Source organism: Ischnura elegans, chromosome 3 (genome assembly GCF_921293095.1).
Source record: "Ischnura elegans chromosome 3, ioIscEleg1.1, whole genome shotgun sequence".
Taxonomy (NCBI): Eukaryota; Metazoa; Arthropoda; class Insecta; order Odonata; family Coenagrionidae; genus Ischnura; species Ischnura elegans.
In genome coordinates this window covers 9,324,324-9,347,426 of record NC_060248.1, presented here as the reverse complement: position 1 = coordinate 9,347,426, position 23,103 = coordinate 9,324,324, and the positions used below count along the sequence as shown (strand labels likewise).

The 23,103-nt window shown below is 39.1% G+C and overlaps 1 protein-coding gene across 1 annotated transcript; it reads right to left on the bottom strand.

The window, feature by feature from the left end:
- Window positions 1–8,553: 8,553 nt before the first annotated feature.
- On the bottom strand, window positions 8,554–16,970 carry LOC124154950. Its single transcript, XM_046528713.1, has 3 exons — window positions 16,873–16,970; window positions 12,522–12,670; window positions 8,554–8,925 (listed from the first exon to the last, which is right to left on the bottom strand). Exons 1-3 carry the CDS (start codon window positions 16,885–16,887, stop codon window positions 8,631–8,633), a joined length of 459 nt encoding a protein of 152 aa, XP_046384669.1. The 5' UTR covers window positions 16,888–16,970; the 3' UTR covers window positions 8,554–8,630.
- Between the last annotated feature and the right edge of the window lie 6,133 nt (window positions 16,971–23,103).

Sequence of the window (23,103 nt, the reverse complement as noted above, 5' to 3'; positions counted from 1 at the left end):
TGTGAAATGCGTCGTAACGAATTTCTGGAAGAAGAATAACTCCCTACGACGTAACTATTTGATTCGGAGTACCCAATTAGAGACTGTTGAATCGGTGAAATATCTACATCTACATCTACAAATTACCCTGCGAGCCACCTCTAGGGTGTTTGGCAGGGGGTGATCAATCACCAGCATGCAGCATGCATTTGGACTCCCACATGCACACCACACCGTCCAAGAAGCGTCCCGTATAATTACAAACTATACTACTATATGCTGTTAGAAATAGAATATAGAATAGAAATTCAGAAACATGCATTAAGTTTTACATAGGTTAGTAGGCTACACTACAAGTCATGCAATCTATTTACGCGTTCTATTGCTGCCGTTATAATCTCTTATTGATCGTGGAAAAAATGACATTCGGAATCTGTCTGTTCTGCAATCTATCTCTCTTATTTTATTTATATGATCTGATTTTCCGTAGTACGTTGGCGTCCGCAAGATATGGTTAACTTCGTCAGAAAAGACACTGCTCTTGAATTTATCTAAAAGGTTTAGTCTATTTTTCAATCTACGGTACGACATAGATTCCCATCCGAGTTTATCTAAGAGGTCAGTTACACTAACAGGACTATCGTAACGACCTTTCACATACCTGGCAGCTCTTCTTTGCACGCGTTGTAACTCTGTTATTAAGCCTTTTTCATGAGGGTCCCAAACACTGGCAGCGTATTCCAAATGTGGTCTAACGAGGGAAAAGTAGCTAATTTCTCTCACTTTGTCGTCGCACTTTCCTAATATTCTTTTAACAAAACCCATTTTACGATTAGCTTGACCGGTTATTTCTCGAATATGTTTATTCCACGATAGATCATTATTGAGTCTAACCCCTAGATATTTCACAGATTCAACTGCCTTTAACTGCGTGCCCCGAATGACATAGTTACGCTGTAGGGAGTTATTCTTCTTCCAGAAATTCATTACGACGCATTTTTCCAAATTTAATTCTAACTGTCAGGCATCGCACCAAGCTTGGATAGCAGCAAGGTCATTCGTTAGTTCATCTATATCTTTGCTGGAACGAATTTCTCTGTAAACTACAGCGTCGTCTGCAAATAATCGTAACTTACTCTGCACTACTTCGCCAATGTCGTTTATATAAAGTAGGAATAGGAGTGGGCCAATGACACTACCCTGAGGAACGCCAGAAGTGACTCTAACCTCATTGGAGACTGCACCGTCTAATACTACTCTTTGGACGCGGTCGCTCAAAAATTCTCTAATCCAGGAAATGACATCTTCGTCTAGACCATAAGATTTCAGTTTTATTATTAACTTTCCGTGGGGTACTTTATCAAATGCCTTTTTGAAATCAAGAAAAATCGCGTCTACTGGAATGTTGTCTTCCCCGGAGACTAAAATATCGTGGGCGAAAAGCGCTAACTGAGTTTCGCACGATCTGCTTTTCCTGAATCCATGTTGATTTCCCATTAATAAGTTTTGCGCGTCTAGGTGTTTCATTACCGAGCTGACTACGATGTGTTCAAGGACTTTGCAAGAGATGGACGTTAAAGATATCGGCCTGTAATTAGATGGCTGTTCCTTGTCTCCACTTTTAAATATAGGCGTTACATTAGCGATTTTCCAGTCATTAGGTACTTCGTGTTGCTTGATGGATTTACTGAATATTAACTGCAAGTAGGGGGCAAGTTCTGAGGCTAGTTCTTTATATACGCGAGAAGGGATTTCGTCTGGACCAGGTGATTTATTTGGACTAAGCGATTTCAATATATTTTCTATTCCGAGCGTACTAATGTCAATAGCTGGCATCTTACGTAGACAGGGATTGTCATCGGTCTCGGGTGAGTTTTCGGAAGGCTCCGTGAAAACGCTCTTAAAGTAGGAATTTAATAAATTGGCTTTATCGTAACTGCTTGTCAACACATCTCCATTGTCGTTTCTCAGCGAACATACGGTAGATTGTTTACCTTGAACTTCCCTAACATATGACCAAAATGCTTTTGGGTTATCCTGTAACTGCTCTACTAGTGTTTTTCTTTTAAAATTCGTGAACGCATTCCTGAACGCTTCCTTCGTGGCGGCTTTAGTCATCCTATATTTTTTTATTATTAGCTCGCGTTCATTAGCGGATAAATCCGTGCTGACTTTTTTCATTTTAGCATGACACGCTCTCTGTCGCCTCAATGATTTTCTCACTTCCGCGTCGTACCATCTCGGTTCGCTGCCTTCTTTTACTATTTTACTAGGGATGTAGCTATTTATTCCCGAAGTTACGAGCGAAAGAAAAGCTTTCCAAGTATTTTCTACATTTAACTTTAATACTGATTCTTGAAACTCGGGGAAAGCATTTTTCATATGACTCTTAAACCCATCAAAATTAGCTCTTTTAAAAATGAAAACTTTACGCTCTTTTTTAAAGTTTACAGCGGTATTTAGAGAAAACTTTGCAGTTACTACCCTATGGTCACTTATTCCTTCGACAGTGCCAACGTTTATTACCTGATGTGGTATATTTGTCGCTAATAAATCAAGAATATTTTCTCCTCTGTTCGGTGCGGATGCTATTTGAAACAATGAATTAGATGTGAAAGTGTGTAATAAAGCCTCGCAGATCACTTTATCCCTCCCACCAGGAATGAAGCTATAAAATATCTAGGAGTTGGACTCAATAATGATCTATCGTGGAATAAACATATTCGAGAAATAACCGGTCAAGCTAATCGTAAAATGGGTTTTGTTAAAAGAATATTAGGAAAGTGCGACGACAAAGTGAGAGAAATTAGCTACTTTTCCCTCGTTAGACCACATTTGGAATAAGTTGCCAGTGTTTGGGACCCTCATGAAAAAGGCTTAATAACAGAATTAGAACGCGTGCAAAGAAGAGCTGCCAGGTATGTAAAAGGTCGTTACGATAGTTTTGTTAGTGTAACTGACCTCTTAGATAAACTCGGATGGGAATCTCTGTCGCACCGTAGATTGAAAAATAGACTAAAGCTTTTAGATAAATTCAAGAGCAGTGTCATGTCTAATGAAGTTAGTCACATCTTACGGACGCCAACATATTACGGAAGATCAGATCATATAAATAAAATAAGAGAGATAGACTGTAGAACAGACAGATTCAGAATGTCATTTTTTTCCACGATCAATAAGAGATTATAACGGCAGCGATAGAACTCGTAAATAGATTGCATGACTTGTAGTGTAGCCTACTAACCTATGTAAAACTTAATGCAGGTTTCTTAATTTTATTATTATTTCTAACATCATGTGGTAGTACGATTTTTAAGTATGCGTAACGTTTTTTGGACCGTGTGGTGTGCATGTGGGAATCCAAATGCATGCTGGTGACTTATCACCCCCTGCCAAACATTCTAGAGGTGGCTCGCAGGGTATTATGTAGATGTAGATTACAACCGCTTTAGAGTTACAACGAAGAAACCCACTTAAAATACGATAGATCGAAGAGAGCAATGCCGCTTCTTACAAAATAATACACAGAAAATGGTAAAATAACTGGATGTCGCCATAATGTAAGGAAAAGGCGTTATTACGATTACCGTCAATATCTGAATATCAAGTAAAATAACTGGATACACTTTCACCAAAAATGTGTTACGTAAGTAATAGAGTGGTTCCATATTATTTTTTTATTGCCTAATTCGAAAGATTATTACTCCTGGAGTACGCATTTCACGCTTTTAGACTTTTAAATGACGATATCTTTTTTTCGCGATTAAATGAAAAGTGAACATTTTCAAGCGCGCGAAAACGCGACGGCTAAGTATGAATGCTGGGAAAAGCCCGTGTGACGTTGGCTGCTGCTGTGTGAGGCCACCTTGGTGCGAGGTAATGAGCACCAATACGATGGAGGCTGCTAACAGGTAGCTCTCGGCTTAAATAAGGTTTATCCCCCTGATTTCGATTATCCCATCCCTATACCCTGTCAAACGGAGGAAACTTTCCGACAATCGGAATTTTCAATAGGTGATTATTAAGAAATGTTTCCCTGAGCATGTGCCTCATGCATGCATTGGGAATCTCAGACGATGTAAAACTCCTATCAACTCGTATAGAAACTAGGTCCCTGTGACGTCACGTGGAGTGGCATTGCATGGGCGCCAATCCGGCCTTTTTCAAATACGCTTAAAATTGATCATTGCCATTCGTCTAAAATGGGATTTCTAAAAGCAAATAATTTGTATATTATGAATGCACTAATGGTGGGTAACGAATCGCAATAAATGCCTTTCGTATTCTTTAGTGAAAGAAACTACCCTATTGTCCACCATCGTATAATTTTGAAAAAAATGACAACGATCATAGAACTAAACTCTAGGAGTTTACTACTGCTCATTTTAGAACTCATTTTATCCATGGGCACCACTTGCTGAGTTTGAATTAAATATAATCTGGGGAGAAAAATGATATTAAACATGACGGAATATCTCTTCGTGGCGCGGTCATGCCCAAACGCGTGCTTCATTTGATGTGATTTAGAATATAGGATAGGTAAGGGCTACGAAGGCTCACTCTTATGCACTTTTTTTAAGAATGTTCACCTATTTTTTAATTGCACTCTTTTCAGGCCTTCAGAATATTATAATACGTATAGACCCTCTTTAGTAATGCATCTGGATATTTAAAACTACTTGTCTAACTTTTATTCATTTTTAAATGTGTTTCGTTGGGCCAATGTTACCCTTGAGTTCGAATAACTCCGGTGGAATGTGGTTTTACCTCCTTAGGAGCATTGCAAAAATAGCTAGGGTCAAAGAGATACTTGGTTTCCATAGGAAATCATTTTATCTTGTATAAAAAAATCAGAGGCAGTTTAAGTTAAACATATTTACTTAAAGAAAGTAAATAAATATATTTAAATGTGAGTGTTTTTTACTTTTAATGTTTTTTTGTTTTTATTTTTTAAGCAATTGAATTATATAAACTGTATTTTGAAATCCATATTTACGAAAATATAAAAAAGGATGTAGATTAACCTGAGACGCTAATAGGCGCAACACGTTGCTTACAGTCAGGGCTGGGAGGTTTTCAAATACAAGTATTTTAAAATATGTATTTGAAATAGATTTACATTTTGTATTTGATATTTCTAATACATGAACTGTGTATCTACATCTACATAATGCCCACCTCAAGGATGTTTGCGGTGACCAATCACCAACATGCAACATGCAAGAGGACCGCCACATGCACACCACACGGTCACAGGAATATTACGCATACTAGCAAGACTGCAGTACTAATACTACTGCATACTAGGGTATCAAGCATATTGTAATTCAAATACTGATTTTTGGTATTTTCCCATTCTAAAATACGAAATACATTCTTTATTATATGATCATTCATATTATTATAGAAATTGAAACGAAAATGTACATTTTCATTGCTTGGAGCCTCAGACAAGAGGAGATGGGAAAGGCGAAGAGGCTTCAGAAAGGGAATATAGAGGCACATTTCTACCTCACCATTTCAGGTGTTGACGCCCCCCTATATAGCTGGAAACTGATTCATTGATTGGGTGAATGATACAAATTAGCAGCCCAAACTGTGATAGGTGTGGGTATATGGAATATTGTACGTAAAAGTAAAAAAAAATTCATCGGGAGGAAAAATCTGAAATCTTCAAAGTGTCGATTAGTTTTCGAGATACATCGACTTGAATTAACATGGGAGCCTTATGGGACTTATACAACTCATACGACTTTTTCGCTTTTATTTTGTACTTTTAAACGTCCGAGGAACATGATATTCAATGGACATGGACTAGATTTTTTGGTCGATTTTTTGGTATGGTTGCCATAGCGACGAATTGATATTTAGTATTTTTTATTACTGTTTGAATGCTCTCAATGCTTTTCTTATGGGAAAACTTTAGGAATTTGTTTGACCAACTTGCAATAATCGTACGACAAATTCCTTTGCCAAAAAGGTAGAGAATTCTTTGGTTAATATTTTGGCTATCTTGGAATTTTCGTACGTCGAAACAATTCCGAGGAATAAACGATTTCGATTTTACATTGTCGTGACGGGCGAATTTTCAAACTCGGATTTCAGCCTTGAGACATGTAACATATGAAAATTTGGAATCTCCTAGAAAAACCGTAGAGGGTACTCCGTACCCTCACGTTTAAGCTTACTTTCGCGGTAACCCTCTTGGTTAATTCATAATTAAATTCCGAAAAATATCCTGCACGCGAAAAATCATTGTCACCATTTTTTTGTGGGGCATACAATCTTGAATATCATAGCAACCGTTCCAGCTAGATGAATGAAATTTTCAGGGTAATAGCATCATTAAAATGGTCAACTTTTGCAATGGTGATAATTCCGCTCGATCGATTTATGTGCGAGTTATATCGATAGAAATCTCCTTCGATACGCTTTAATCGCTAATAACTTTTTTGTTAATTAAGTTTTGAACATGAAAGTCATACAAGTTATGATCGATACAAGGTTGTATTCGATTGAGCCATTTTTTGGGCTTATTTACATAGTTACGGAGATAAAAATTTTAGCTGACACAGCAACAGCAACAAATCACAAGTGGCAATGAACTCTACAATACGATTTATTTTTGACCTCAAAAATTGGGATAGAATTAGTAGTTCGTATGCCCGCCTAAACTGGATGAAATTCAAACAACGTCGCCTTTATCATCTCACCTTCCTCACATGCAAAATACTTTGTTCTGGTAACCCGCCTTATATGTACGAAACATTTATTTGGAAAAGAAATATTCATTTCATACCCACTAGAAATCACAACTTTGACATTCATATCCCCCACCATAGAACATCTCACCTCAATAAATCATTCATGGCTACAGCTACCAGAATATGGAACTTTCTACCGATAGAAATAAGAAATTTTCCATCTATAGATGTATTTAGGAATAAAGTATATAAGTTGTTTAATGATAGTTCATGGAAATTCCCAGTGTAATAAACCATGCTAACGTGTTTGAGTACTGATGTGGATGAGGGGAGTATATATTGTTTTCATGACATAATTTTCTATTAGTCCTACGTTTTTGTGTTACACCTGAATATTTTCCTTTGAATAAACAGTGATCCTGTTCCAATGTATTTAATATGTCTGAAAATGTTGTGTGGCTAGATACCCGGGTATCCGCATTCAGGATGCAATTGTACGTATAGGTACGCTTGTATAGATCTATATTTTGTTTCTGTTTTTTGTTTTTTGTTTTTTTCCCTCTATTTTCTGAATTTACTGAGTCTTGCTGTAGTGTTATTTTTTCTTTGAACCTTTGTCAAATGATTTTTACGTAATTGTTGTGCACTTGTAAATTATCTCATGGGCCAAATGGCCCACGATAATAAATTAATTGAATTAAATTTCTTGCGGAATTCGTCCAACTATAACCATGTTTATGCAGTGGATGGTATTAACATAAGGACAACAGACGAAGTGAAGTACCTGGGAGTTACGATAACCTCGAAACTCTCGTGGGGAACACATAAGGAATATTTGTGGAATAGCCCTGAAGAAATTAGGATTCGTCAAGCGTATTGTGGGAAAATTTTCGGGTGAGAAAGTAAAAGAAAGGTGTTATTTCACACTCGTCCGACCTCATCTTGAATATGCGGCGAGGGTATGGGATGCGTTGCAGAAAGACTTAATCCGCGATCTGAACAAAATACAAAGGAATGCTGCGCGGTTCGTCAAAAACTGCTACGGGCGTACAGACAGCGTTACCTAGATGTTAAGCGAATTAGGCTGAGAGCCGCTGGAGACTCGGGGGCTACGCGCTAGGCTTAGATTGCTTGAACAATTGGGAATGGATATCTATAAGAGCGACACGGAGAACATAATATTAGAGCCCAAATATATTTCCAGGTCCGATAGAAGCAATACATTAAGAGAGGTGTTTTGCCGAACGGAAAGATATGGGAATCCGTTTTTTCCCCGAACCATAAAGGACTTCAATAAACTCTAGTCCCAACTTCGCTAGAGCACTTCATTTTTTATGTGTATATGGCTGGTGTCCTAACACACCCTGCCACACTCCTTTTCGGCGGCTTGCGGAGTATTATGTAGATGTAGATAGAGTAGCGGGAAGCTTCAAGGGTTCACTGCCACGGGAACGATGAGATTTTCAATCGGGTCGCCTCGAGCAACGAATGATTCACTGAACGATCCATTTGGAGATTCAACATCTATATGGTTTCATTCCGACGCTCCGTCATTCTCATTCCAAAATACTCATTTAACCCCCTTCGAAGGAGCGGATTCAGCGATGTATCATTGATTGCGTCAGTACTAATTGAATGAATTTATTATTAGTTAGAGTCACCAAATATTTAGGTATTTAGAATTAGCATTGGAGAAGTCATTCATTTAATACAATACTAGGTGTACGACATGACTTTTTCACAGTGAATCAGTTTTCTCTCGGCATGAATAAATTAATCTTGAATCAATTTATCATTAGTCAGGGTAACCAAATATTTAGGTATTTAGAATTAGCATTGGAGAAGTCATTGTGCAACATGCTCGTTTAATACAATACTAGGTGTACAACATGAATTTTTCACAGTTAATAATTTTTCTCTCTGCAAGAATAAATTAATATTGCCTCCTCATGTCTTTCGGCCTAAAAATGGAATGCAGGACTTATGAATATTGTCTAAGGTGGCCGCAAGGGCGGTAATTGGTTCAGTGGCACGATCTATCAATAAGCTCTCAAGAAACGCCTTCAGAGGATCACAGTCTGGATTAAGGAACCAATGGTGCTTGTGATTCACATCGTCGGTAGCCGGTTCTGTCGGTGCGTCCGTGGTTGGATTCGAGGCTTCCGTATCCACGTGTGGTTCCTCCTTGTTTTCATCTACGTTCAATACATCCTTCTCAATGACTTCTGCTTTGATTTTCAACCTGTTTAAAAAGAGTTAATGGTGTTAAACTTGATTAGGTGTAATTCCATGTTTTATGATTCCATGATTTATTGTCACATCATATTAAAATGATTAGTCCGAATCTTTTCCGCTTTCAAGAATGAGCACTCAAAGCGAAAAACCAGTCAGGGATGCCATTAACATTCAGGAAAGGATTCAATTTTATGGGGGAAGATAATAATACTCTATTTGTTTAACCAAAAATCATCAACATTAATTAGCATTCAACATATTTTGAAGTAAGGTGCCCGATTAGGCAAAAGACCTAATTAAGAGTACCAACAGGTTTATGAATGCATTTCTGAAAAATAATGGAGGTGTGTTTGATTATATGTTTTAATGTTATGACTGAAAAACCAAAAAATATTCTTGAACATACACACTGTGCTCACAGTGAAGTTAAATGTCGTGATATGTCTCAATAAATCGATAATTCGTCCAGTCGTTGCTAAATATCCCTTACAATATATGGGTACCCCCAGATGGTCTGACACGTTCCGATTACACGGAATGGAATTATAGGCTGAGGGTATGTGTACAACCTGACCGTCACACGTGGTGAAGTGTAGGTCTAAACTCCCACAGAGCAGTTTATTCTTATCGATTGTGGGAAAAGTGACCAAATAATTAGATTGTGTAAGGAGGAATGTAGATTTTTGGAAGGAATGAAGAGAGGTAATCCAAGTTTTGGCCAATAAAATATTAATAAAATCCAAAAAAAGTGGCAGTGAGTGTTCATAGGAAGATGCACCAGTTTCCCGAATATTATATTAATTGTGTGTCCCGGAAGAAGAGAACAATGTGTAATCGTTTTTTCTGCATTACAATGGGTGAACCAACATATGTTACCATCCGGAGCATGCCAAATTGTGAAAGAAATCCTTTTACAATTTATTCTTGATCAAGTTAAAAATCTATTTTTTGTCGACAAGGTTCAGCCAGAGTTAGTTTATCACATTAATGAACGTATTTATTTATCTTCACCTCCCCAAAAATTGAAAATATAAAGTATTTACATCGGGAAATATATAAAAGTCAGCAACCTTGCAATATGAGTAATACTCATAATCTTGATAGTGGGAAAATACCCCGGCGGGTCTCGAACCCTGCGCCGTATGATTTGGCAGGAGAGGAGTTCAACTCACCGCCACCGAGACCGGAATGAAAACGGGAAAATTTAGTGTTTTCTGTGATTGTATTAGAATTATGGTGTCATTCCTTAATTTCATCCACCCAGTTGAGAATCGATGGGATCATCCATTGGTTTTGTAAGAAGCTCAAATTAATCAACCTCTTCAAATCCTAATGTATAGCGAAGAGATTCCCGAGACCGCTTGTATCCATCCCTGCGGACAACAGTTTCGCCGGAATCGCAGATGGCTTCTTCGGGCCCATTCACCCCTTCCAATCCCATTAATTTTCCGAATATCGTGCTCCTATTCTCCATTTTGTTTTCTGTGGCTCCATGTTTGCTTTTGCATGAAATGATATTTCGTAATTTGTAATAAACATAGAACTGTGACATAAAATGTGATTATTAAACATGGAGAACACAGCTATCGCTATTCGAATACAATCATTTTTATCCTTCCAAAGCATCATGTTTCATGAAATATGAATTATTTATGCATAATATATATGTTTTAACATTTTTTAGCTTTCAGCGCTAAAATTATGAAAATCCGATGGCGAGATACACTCGTCATTGCGCGGTTTGGCGTCGAAAGTTCATAACGAGCTAGACACGTCATTGCAGCGTAAGGGGTTAAGCGCAGAGAGACAAGTAGGTTTGTTTTTAAGTGTTTTGTCAGGCAGTCGTTATTGCCTGACGATTTAGCTGCTCAGCGTTTTGTTTATCAGCTTCGAAGTAAATGGCGAAATTTCCCATCGCTAATTTTCGTGAGGGTCCTTCACCTCCGACGCTTCTTTTGCGACACGTCCTCTTACTTGCCGGTCGCAGAATATGGATGCTTTAAGCGTTCGTATGTTGTTGGCTTTGTTGTGGCAATGTTCCTGATGTCAGCGATTGCCGATTCCTCCGCTTTTCTTAAAGAAGTCCGTCGATGTGGCGTTCAGGTTCCCTTCTATAGGGTCGATGTTTGTCAGGGCATACAGTAATAGAGTGGTTTCCTATTATTTTTTACTACCTAAATCGAAAGATTATTACTCCTGGAGTACGCATTTCATGCTTTTAGATTTTTAAATGACGATATCTATTTTTCGCGTTTAAACGAAAGGTGAAAATTTTCAAGCGCGCGAAAACGCGACATCTAATTATGAATACTGGGAAAAGCCCGTGTGACATCATTGTGGTTCCCGATGCTGCCGAGTGAGCCGGCTTCTAGCAAGTAGCGCTTGGCTTAAATAAGGATTATTAATACCCTATCAAACGAAGAAAAATTTCCGACCTTACCCAGTTTTAATAGGTGATTATTAAGACATGTTTCCCTGAGCTCATGCATGCATTAGTAATCTCAGACGATGTAAAACTCCTACCTACTCGTATAGAAACTAGGTCCCTTTGACGTCACGTGGAGTAGCATCGCATGGGCGCCAATATGGCCTTTTTCAAATGAGGATAAAATTGACCCTTGCCATTCGTCTAAACCGGTATTTCTAAAACCAAATAATTTGTGTATTATGAATACACTAATGGTGGGTAACGAATCGCAATCAATGCCTTTCGTATTCTTTGATGAAGGAAACTACCCTATTCTCTAGAGTATGTTCAGTCCTGACTGATGATGTTCTTGAGTGCGATGTCTTCGGCCACTTTCAGAGCCCAGCTTCACGCCCATGGAAAGCGTCCGCGCCAAGCGGACCCTGTCAAATTTCACTCCAAGATAGAGGATAGATCGTCTTGATCTTGCCACTACTGTTGAATCGTCCGCAAAGAAGGTGATGATGGATGCTCCACCAGAAGTCCTTGGGGATATCCGCCGTGAAGATGTTAAAGAGGATTGGCCCAATGACTGACCCCTGCGGAACTCCGAGCGGGATTATCTTCTTTGTGGACGTGGCACTTCCCCGGATCGCTGAGAAGCGCAGAGAGGTGGCATTGATCCTGTTAATACATATCCGTCGGAGTAAACGTCTTCTCAATGGTCCATATAGGAGAAAGCAGACTTCATACTGGTCCTTTCACCCTGGTTTTTTCTTTTGCTCCCTAAACATTTTGAGCAATCTTTTCAATAACTTGAATAGCTGATACACGTCTTCTTTGTTGAATGCTTTCGTGGGTTTCCACACTCTATCGCTTTTCTAATGATGCGCGGATATTATCTCTCCTCATTGGCAGTCACTTTTGCGTTATCACAGCCAATGTCATGAAAAGCCCCACTTCAGGTGAGCACAGCCATGGCTGAAAGACGCAGTTGTCCATGTCTTGTGTTCTTCGAAGTTTATCTTTAGCATCTCAATGTTTGCCTTAAAAGGGACTGAAGTCAGCTGCGATGTTGGCGAAATTGTCGTAGGCAGAGATCGACACCGGCGATGCATAGTCCTTTATCTTCTCCGCTGAATTAGCAATATTTTTCATAAATTTAAATATATTCTCTAATTGGCATACGAACTCACCTCTCAATGGTGGCAGGGGGCGTAAGTTCTGGAGTATTTATCTGGTCTAATGTTGAATTGGTTGCTAGATTTTCGTTTCCCTCCGAATTCGAGGTTTCAGAGGGCAATGGACCTGCTGCAATCAAACCCACGAGAGTTGACATCAACACCTGCGCGCGGCATGTAAAAGAGGAAGTGTTAGCGGATAAAGCTGAACATTCACACCCATGATGATTACGACGTACAGTGGTGGAAGGGATCGCGAGAAGAGAATTAAGAATAAAGATTGCAAAACAGCGATATTTAAGATGCCGCTATATCCTCGTACTTTCAGGAATTTCTTAAATCGTAGGATTAATCGCGCCATTCGCTCAGCATATCATTTTTATTCTCACCATTCTATTATCGAAGGTGTTTTTGCAAGCCCCGTGAGTCCATTGAATCACTAAACCAGGAAGTTTTCATAAAAGAATATTTTTTGGGACTTTAATTGCGTTTTCGGGGATAAGACTGTATTGCGTGAAAAAGAATAACTTGTATCTAACAACTGGACAATTGAGCAATAATATTTTTGCATAATATGTAGATATATTTAAAAAATCGAACTTCTATATTAATAAAATTAATTTCATTACTGTTATTTGATTTTTTCTTTGCGACATCACTTATATTTTTTTCTGTTCAAAATTGGAGTTTTTTCTTTTAATTTTCATTTATAATTGAATTTTTAAATTCAGAATTCCTAACATTTTCGAATATAGAGGAAACCGGGCAGAATGGGATATCAAGTGCAAACCATTAAAAAACAAGCACACAACGGTTTAATGAAATTGCCTCGCATTTGTATTAGACCTTTTCAAATGTATTGCACACAAAAATACAAGACCATAAAAGAGAAAAATCTAAATTATATATTTTTTCCCAAGAGCTAAAAGAGTTGTCGCTATATCCCATCATTCTTTTTTCCATTTTTCTTGCTTCCCCGTTCCGCCCCACCCGTTCTGCCCCAAGAAAACATTTACCCTTACCACACCTTACCTACGAACTGGCAACTGAGAATAACGTTTAGTCAGGCGTTAAATTACTCGGAACAAACGATAATTAGACGTAGGGGAGAGGGGGTTATAGCGTACACAATAAGAGCAATATAGTGCTTGTGTTTTGTATAAAAAATAGCCCTTGATATTGGCCATTAAAAGCTACTAGTTTGAGTATAGTCACTAATAACATGTTTTCCTTACCTCAGTTCGAGTTAGTCTTTCAAATTATGAGAAAATTTGACAAAACAGAAAAACTTTCGTCACATGTACGTCCGTAAAGGCAGAAGATCCCAGATTGTCTTCATCATCGGTTTCGCTTTCCTTCCGCTACGCAATAGTACTTCCCAGCGCTCACTACATACTCCATTGCATCTAAAATTATGGTGCACGGTATTGCCCCGCCGGATGGTATTACCCCGATATCCCCTACTCCAAACAGTTACCTAGGATCACTGTATTTCAAGCACTTAATATTACTTCCAATAGCTACAAAATCTTTCTAATTTTGAAAACAAAAGTTAAAATTCACACAACTCACAGTTCGCGTGTTAAAAGTCTATTAACTAAACCAACATGGCTGCAGAAGATGTAAATTTACTGGTTAATATAATTCCAATATTATCTGATAGTTTACAGTACCTCCTTGTAGCAAAAAAAACGAGCTACATTCTACCCCGTACCCCGTTCTGCCCCATGTTCCCCTGTATGTTTTTAAATTATTTGAAAGTTGTGAAAAGGAATCGATAATTCGCCCGGTGGCACTGCATGCCTGCAAAATTATACCATTAACATAACGATGCATAAAAAACTATAATCATTCCAAAATATGAAAATCAGATAAATCATATAAACATGAACCCAACCGTATCCCATACTGTGCAGGTTAAGCGATGAAAAAAGGTCTGATGGTTTGCCGGCGTATGCTGGCTGCTCGGGTAATTCTCCTTCCGAATCTCCGGGATACGAGTCGTACTGCATCTTCAGGGACGAGTGACATTCAGGGCCGTCATTCGACCCTGAGGATTGAGTGCGACTCGCATCCCGGAACATCGGCAGACACGTGGGAGATTAAGCGATGGAGAACCCGAGCAGCCTTCATAATTAGACTTATTAGCGATGTTGAACTGAGATTGGGTGAATCTACGTCACATATTGGCGGACGCTTATTTTTCATGATTTTTGACAAGAAATAGAAAATAAATTGCGTTAAAACATTATTGATTATACGATGTACCTGATTAAATATTTTTAAACCGCTGGCGACGCCGAAAGTTACGCTAATATTTTACCTCATGTGCCCGGGGCTCGGCTACATATGCTGAGTGTTAGAAGCTCAGGAATTTCTAATCGTAATCGATTGATGACGACGTTTTTCTTATCACAGTTTTAGCTGTTTAAGTAATAACGAAATTCATGCATGGTAAGCGATGATATGTGCTGTTCATTGTGGCGTGTCAATGAAAACTGGACCGTAGATTGAAAAATAGACTAAACCTTTTAGATAAATTCAAGAGCAGTGTCTTTTCTGACGAAGTTAACCATATCTTGCGGACGCCAACGTACTACGGAAAATCAGATCATATAAATAAAATAAGAGAGATAGATTGCAGAACAGACAGATTCCGAATGTCATTTTTTCCACGATCAATAAGAGATTATAACGGCAGCAATAGAACGCGTAAATAGATTGCATGACTTGTAGTGTAGCCTACTAACCTATGTAAAACTTACTGCATGTTTCTGAATTTCTATTCTATATTCTATTTCTAACAGCATATAGTAGTATAGTTTGTTATTATACGGGACGTTTCTTGGACGGTGTGGTGTGCATGTGGGAGTCCAAATGCATGCTGCATGCTGGTGATTGATCACCCCCTGCCAAACACCCTAGAGGTGGCTCGCAGGGTAATTTGTAGATGTAGATGTAGAAAACTCATGCGACGAATGTGGTTTCTGAGCCCAATTCTCAGAATAATTTCATCTTCAAACCCTTTATGCCAACATAATTTACATCGTTTAAAAGGTATGCCCGATGAAATGAATACATAGTGCTCAATAGGCATACTTTTACATTCAAGGGAATGTTATATCTATTTTCACGCTCTCGGTCATACAATTATGTCGTTCTGTTTAGGGGATTGTCGGCATCACGGCGTCTTTTGGATTACTGAACGGGAATTCCTATCCATGCTATTTTTCTTCCCGACATTCCATTTCTGCGTCCATATTACAAACGACTCATAGCTTATGAGTGTGTTCTTGAGTGTTGCGCTTAACGATACGAAAACAAGGTCACTCTTATGCGTAGAATAAGAACAGACATGATATGTGGATGATGAGGACAATTGAAAAGGTGGCTTGGAAGGAGAGGAAAAGGAACCACGAAGTGCTGGACATGGTGGGTGAGGAGAGGAAGCCTCTAATTGAGATAAGGATGAGACCGACGTGTGGAACGGAGAGAGTGCCAAGCGAGAAGAGGATGTTGAAAACATTGTTAGGGGGAAGAGTGTTGGGTAAACGTTTGAGGTGAAGGAAGAGAAAGGGTTTTATTAGAACCGGGAAGAGCTGGGAACTACATAAAGAGGTCCCATTAAATGACATACTATGATATTTCTGATGCCACTTCGGCTGTAACCGGCGCAATACGATCAATTCTGTGGAGTAATGATTAGTACAGTGCGGATGTCATCACAACTTTAATTCCAATCTAAGGAAAACAATTCAATGGAAGCTCAGAGACCATCCATTGGTGAGAAAAGCTAAAAAATATTTTAATACATTGTTATTCATTTTGATATGCGTTACTTTTCCCTCCCGGTATATTTGGTGTATAAATATCTCACGTAACGTGATGACGTCATATGATGGCAACTCGCGTTTACCAAATAGGTTGCTATCAACCCGCGCTTTACATATCATAACTCTAATTTTAGTTCTGGAGAAGCTACTAGAGAAATTATCCAAAGCAAAGAAACAGCAAAATAATTTTTATTATAGTAGTTTTCTACTTTTCACAGGAATTCTCAATTCCTATTATAAGTTTCTTCAGATACCTTACCCCTGCCTGAATTCTGTTGGTTATATTGCATAACTAATATTTGTAGGTTAAATGGTACACCTATTTTCATACTCAATGCTGACATCTAGTCATCCTTAGGAGGGAGCTTTAATGATTTCCTGGATTGGTATTATTTGTTAAGATCAGGATTATATAATAACACCTAGTTGGGTTAATGATATTCCTTCCTCATCAGCGTTGATTTATGACCTAATGTCTAATACATATATGTAGAATTGGTGTTAGGGTTTACGGGTAGATGAAGGTAACTTACCAGTGGTAACAACATCCTTAAGTTAGTACTTCAATCCCAAAATTCACCAAATAGCAGGCGTTGAAATCTTTCGAGTGAAGGTACCTCTCTTATCTGACTCCGGCTGGACGGTATTGCTCCCAGAAGCGATACTTGCTCCCTTATATACAACGATCTCCACATGTTCTCTCTAAATGCCCTCTTTTTCCCCTTCCCCCGTTGCAACTTAACAAGTGCTCACAAATTCACCGCTGGACGCCGATTCGACGTTGCATTTCCTCGAAGCAAAATCAAACCTCCGATTGCAGAGCGGATTAGTCGGGCCATTCGATGTTTTTAATTTATTTCCCGAGCAGTAATCGAAAGACTGGGATGAATGAATTCCAAATCACGTGAAACTATGGCAAACTATCGGGAAGTAGTCGATTAGCCAATCAATATTTTACATACGTACACTCTATAAACCTTCATGTCACTTCAAGATAAGTGTGTTTAGAACAATGGAGGAGGAGTACTGGTTGGAAACAGTCTGGTTGGATGAGATAATAATTGGCGATTCATCATGGCTCATTTTTCTATTTCAAAGCATTTTATTCTTCTTAAATTTTGAGCAAAAGATTAACGATAGTCATATACATCGTATTCCTATAACAGATAGAGTATTTTGTGCGCAGGTTCCTGTATATATTTGCGCCAGAGAGAGAATTCACGAAACATTAATCCTAAGACTTGAGCGGGATATACGAGCACTAATATTTCTCAACTGAAGGCTTGATGCTGTAATTGGTAAGAATTTGGATCTAGGAAACCTAACTTCACTTTCTTCGTTTTCAGGTCGAAATTTTATTCAAGTATATCCACTAATCGTCTCAAATATTGATTAAAATGCCATAACATGGGAAATAGAAAGATTTTGAAAAATTGTAAAATATGTGCCAGGTTCGGCAACCCATGGGTTAGACATTTCTGCTCCGCATGCTAAAACAGTTGAAATAATAACTATCAATATTTTTAAAAGATTATTTTACAGGAAATTGGTAAATCCACAATTTATGATAAGTTTTCTTGTACGCGAACTCTTAAATTATAAATAATTCACTTAAAAATAACAATTTCATTAAAAACTGCAGTTTTATTGCTTATATCCCACACATCTCGCCATTGACATTTAAGCCACCGAGTGCGTCCACTGGGTAACGGATAGTGGGTCAACCTAGGAACGTAGAAGTTAGCTGCGAAATAAGCGAGTTAACATGCCGAATATGCAGTTGTGGACAAAAAGCGGCAGCTCTCCGAGGTGGTATCGGTCCATCCCTGGGTGAGATAGGCCATGTAAATGATACATTAAGCCTGTGAATGTAGTGGCCACAGTTATCAGTACAGCTACACTCATTTCACTGCCAGCGTAGTAACACTAACTTTAGCGGCTATAGTACTGCGATGTGGAAGGTAAGGTGAAACCACCGCATAATTAACCCGAGGAGTCGAAACTATGTACTCCAACGAGAGGGTATATCGGTCACCTGTGATAAAGCAATGAGGATAGGATCATGGGACGTCAGATCACTCAGGACCTGCGGTAAGCGATAAAGCCTTAAGGTGGAAATGCAAATATCGAATCTCCACGTGCTAGGAATCATCGGAATGAAGTGGCCTGAAGATGGAGACTTTTCGAGTGGAAGAATTACGTCGCTATGAAAATGCTAGCGGATAGGAGAGTGGAATCTACATAATACCCCGCGATCCACCTCTAGGGTGTTTGGCCGGGGGTGATTAATCACCAGTATGCAGCATGCAATTGGATTCCCACATGCACACCACACGGTACAAAAAAACGTTACGCATAGTTAAAAGTTATACTACCACATGCTGTTAGAAATAACAATAAAATTCGGAAACATGCATTAAAGTACGCATCAGTTAATAGGCTACACTACAAAGTCATCTAATCTATTTGTTAGTTCTATCGCTGCCGTTATAATCTCTAATTGATCGCGGAAAAAATACATTCTGAATCTGTCTGTTCTACAGTCTATCCCTCTTATTTTATTTACATGATCTGATCTACTGTAGTATGTTGGCGTTCGTAAGATATTGTTAACTTCGTCAGAGAAGACACTGCTCTTGAATTTATCTAAAAGTTTTACTCTATTTTTCAATCTACGGTCCGACAGAGATTCCCATCCGAGTTTATCTAAGAGGTCAGTTACACTAACAAGACTATCGTAACGACCTTTCACATACCTGGCAGCTCTTCTTTGCACGCGTTTTAACTCTGTAATTAAGCCTATTTCAAACACTGGCAGCGTATTCTGAATGGGGTCTAACGAGGGAGAAGTAGCTAATTTCTCTCACTCTGTCGTCGCACTTTCCATATATTTTTTTAACAAAACCCAATTTACGATTGGCTTGATCTGTTATTTCCCGAATATGTTTATTCCACGATAGATCATTATTGAGTCTAACCCCTAGATATTTCACGGATTCAACAGTCCTTAATTGGGAATGGAGAGCTTCATCAAAGCACTCTTAGGATTTTTGACTGATGATAATGTCTCTGCATACACAAGATACCCTTCGAGACACTGCGAAGGTGTTTGGCAGAGGGTGAACAATCGCCACAGCGCTACATGCAAGGGTAGCCCCACATGCATACGGCAAGGTCGTAAATTATTATCTTAAAGGAAATAATTTGTGCAAATTCTTGTAAAGGCAAACCTGGTCTCCTGTTAGTACCTACTCTATTCTGATTTCCGTAGACATTTTGTCGCTGAAAGCATTTGAATTTTCCCCAGTATATATCAACCCACTATAAGGAATACACCTTGGCCTATTACCTGCCAAAAAAATCCGCGTTACAAAAATACACCACCCGCTACAAGTTGAACTAACATCGGATTGCCGGCCTTATATCCAATGCTCCAACGTCCTTGCAAAAGCGATGAAGCCTCTGGTTAATGCCTTCCACTCGGTTCAAACCAGAGAGCTACGATCGATCCTCGGGACAAGACTACAAATGTCGACCCCTTCGGCACCACTTATCCGTTTCACTTCGAAGTCCAATTCCGTGAGAGAATTTACGATCTCCTATGATCCACGGTCCATGGCGTCGTTGGCTCCAACATGAGCCACGACCTGCAATCTACTGCACTCTGTGTTCCGTACCGCCCCACCAACCGCATGCGTCACCTGCAGACCACACGCATTAGAGATTTATTTATTTATCACGTTTTATGCTCACCCAACATATACATAATTATAGGGTGAACAATCCAAGAATGTAACTATAGAAATAATTGAAAATCAATTGGTCGCAGCCACAAAAAATAGTAGCAATCATGATAACAAATGTTGAAAAATATTAACTAAATACTATCACAGTCGCGAAACATATTCTTAACATCTTTTACAAAGCAGTCTTTCTTTTGATACAAGTCTAGATGATGTTCATCTAGACAACGTCGCGGAAAACTACGCATCAACAGGTCTAGATCGTTGAAATTTTTGTTATATGCTACACAAATTCTTCGTATTGGCGTATTGAAACAATAATTTGTTTTAACCTTTGATATGTAAAATGCTCTTTTCAACCGGCTATCAACATTTGGAACTACTATGCTTATTTCCTTCAATAACTCGTAACATTGATCCCCAATGGAGATGCCCCACGACGAAAAATAAATGCCATAAAAATATCACGTGTAATTGAAAATAATACATCCAAATTCTTGCAAAGTCAAAACTTTCCAGCGGTTAGTAATTCTTATAGCAAGGGCGTGCCCAGGATCAAAACTAGGGGGGGGACCCATGGTTGTTCAAGTTGTAGGTAAGATTTAAGCATGGTAAATGAAATCAACATTTTAAGGATACTGCAACAGCTCTTTATTAGTTTTTAAAATTATTAGATGGAATAAATATTATTTTCCTTAAAGACATTTGCGATTTTTGCTTTTAGGGAGGGGAGGCAGCTGCTCCTTTCTGCCCATCACTGGTTAAGCCCATGTCTTATATTAAATCAAAACAAGATTAGAACAATGAAAAACGATAATTATGGATTGACTCGTCCAAGCAAGTGACGTCACCAAGTGTATTATTCCTAGCACGATACAGTGCATAGGATAAGGTTAACAAGTGGGGTAGAAGTATTAGAGATGTTGGATGTACACCTATTGCATATGTTTTCCGCGAGTCCGTCGACCACCTTCTGTTTTCTCGTGAAAAAGGAACAATGTTAGCGACCGCTTCCTCAATTGGAGAGACGGCGAATGATGCGCCCGGGCCCTTGTTCTTCTAGATCCCCATGCGGGTATTATCGCCAATATACATCTCTTCCTTTATGGAGGGCTCCTTCTGGGATTGCCCAAGGCCGTCTCGTCCACAGATGCTGCGCGTGACCTTGGTTCCGACCGAGACATCTGTGTGGAGGGTATGCTGCTGGGAGCAGAGCCTGTCCTCATCCACTTTGTTCACTTGCTCTGCAGCGGTTATTTATATCCACACCAGCACAGCACCTTATGAGCCACCTCTAGGGTGTTTGGCAGGGGTTGACCAATCACCAGCATGCAAAAGGATTCCCTCGTTGACACCACATGGTCATAAAAGTTATCACGCATATCGAAAAAAATATGCACCCACATTCATGCAAAGTCCAAAATTGCAAACAGTTTAATAGTAATTGCAATAGCAAATCCATGGGAAGCTGGAACAATGGAGAAATAAAAACATGCAAATAGTCGCCGTAGCGAGTGACGCCATTAATGTTAACACTCGAGACATCCCATGCTATCCTCAGCACTCTGAGTAAAGAATGACTTTTTACGTCCCTCATTTTATGGTAGCTATGAAGTAGAGGATGCCAAACTTTTACTCCCCGATATCGATTACAGCTGGTACTGGTACATTTCAGTACCTATGACTGCTCTACTGAGCCCCAAGTATAGAGCCCGGACTCTTCCGTCCCCTCTGTATGGAGCATTTTTTCAGCACATTCATTAAGAAGGGTCTCGCGGATATTCACACACTCTCAGCACCAACCTTTTTCGACCCCTCCTCCCAGTGGGGACTCTGCATTACCTCAGTCCTTGATGGTAGTTGGGCTCCCTCCTTTTGGGGTTTATAACCCTAGCAGCGGCATTGCTTCGCGCTCAATCATGCTTTTTTTATATGATTCAGCTATATGGATAATTGTTACTTGCACGTAAATTGGAAACTGAAATGAATTCCTCATTTTTTGTGAACATTGTCACGTTTTGAACGAAGCTTTATCTTCAATATTAACGGATTAAATGCTTCCCATATTTCCTCGTTGATTTTTTTACTGAAATCGAGATATAAGTCAATATTTGTCGTACAATTCCGTTTAAAAATTGTAAACGCTGCTCTAATAATTCAATTCTTATTTTATATTTTTTTGAGAAAGGAACAAACATATATTTCGAAAACTGACTGAATGAACAATTGAATGGCCGTGGTCCCTGACCACGAAGAGGGGTAATATAAGGCGAAGGGTCCGGGTACCCTCTCCCGGTTTTCGAGGGTACGGCCCGCTTCGTTGGGTCCCTAAAGTAAGACTTCGCGAACCCGAAAACTTCGCGAAAAATCTCCGACGAAAACTTGTGGCTTTCGTCTCCCGGGTCAAGAAACGTCCAGCCGCACATTTTCGTCATTAGTAGCGAAAGGGTTAAATATCGCGCAGCGTTTACTTTGTACTCGGCTTACCTAATGAACTGGTAAATTCTTGATGTAATATATCGCTGATCATTTGTTTATTTCCCAAACTATACTTTCCGGCCTGTTTCACGCGTTCGTGCATTTTGACATTAACTTGTACGTATTTATGTACCGAGTAACCAGGCCTTATCGTTTCTTCTTTTAAAATCGAGCTAAATTTTTTTGTGTGCCCACCCTAAGGCAAGTAGAAGATTTATTTATGATACCCATGTGAGCGAATTTTCTGTGGAGCTGGTTGATTACGACTGTCGTCCTTTTCCTGCACGCCGCTTCCATTTCTCTGCCTTCTTCATTTCTCTCATAACACTCCCCTCTTCTCTCATTCCTCTCCTTTCCATTTCTCTCCATATTCACTGTATTCCCCAATTCCCCCCTAACCTTCCTCTTTTCATTCATATATTGTTTTATATATTCTTCCTTTGGTTTTTATGTCAATATGTTAGTCTCATAAAATAGAATTCAAAGCTATGATAGGTACTTACGAAATCGGTTCAGGCTTGACGTAGTGAACTGCAATATATC

Bases quoted from the DNA above. Each gene is read 5' to 3' on its own strand.
- LOC124154950 (XM_046528713.1), bottom strand. The intron at 8,926-12,521 runs GTGAGTTCGTAT...CTTTTTAAACAG, and splicing joins CCCCCTGCCACCATTGAGAG to GTTGAAAATCAAAGCAGAAG.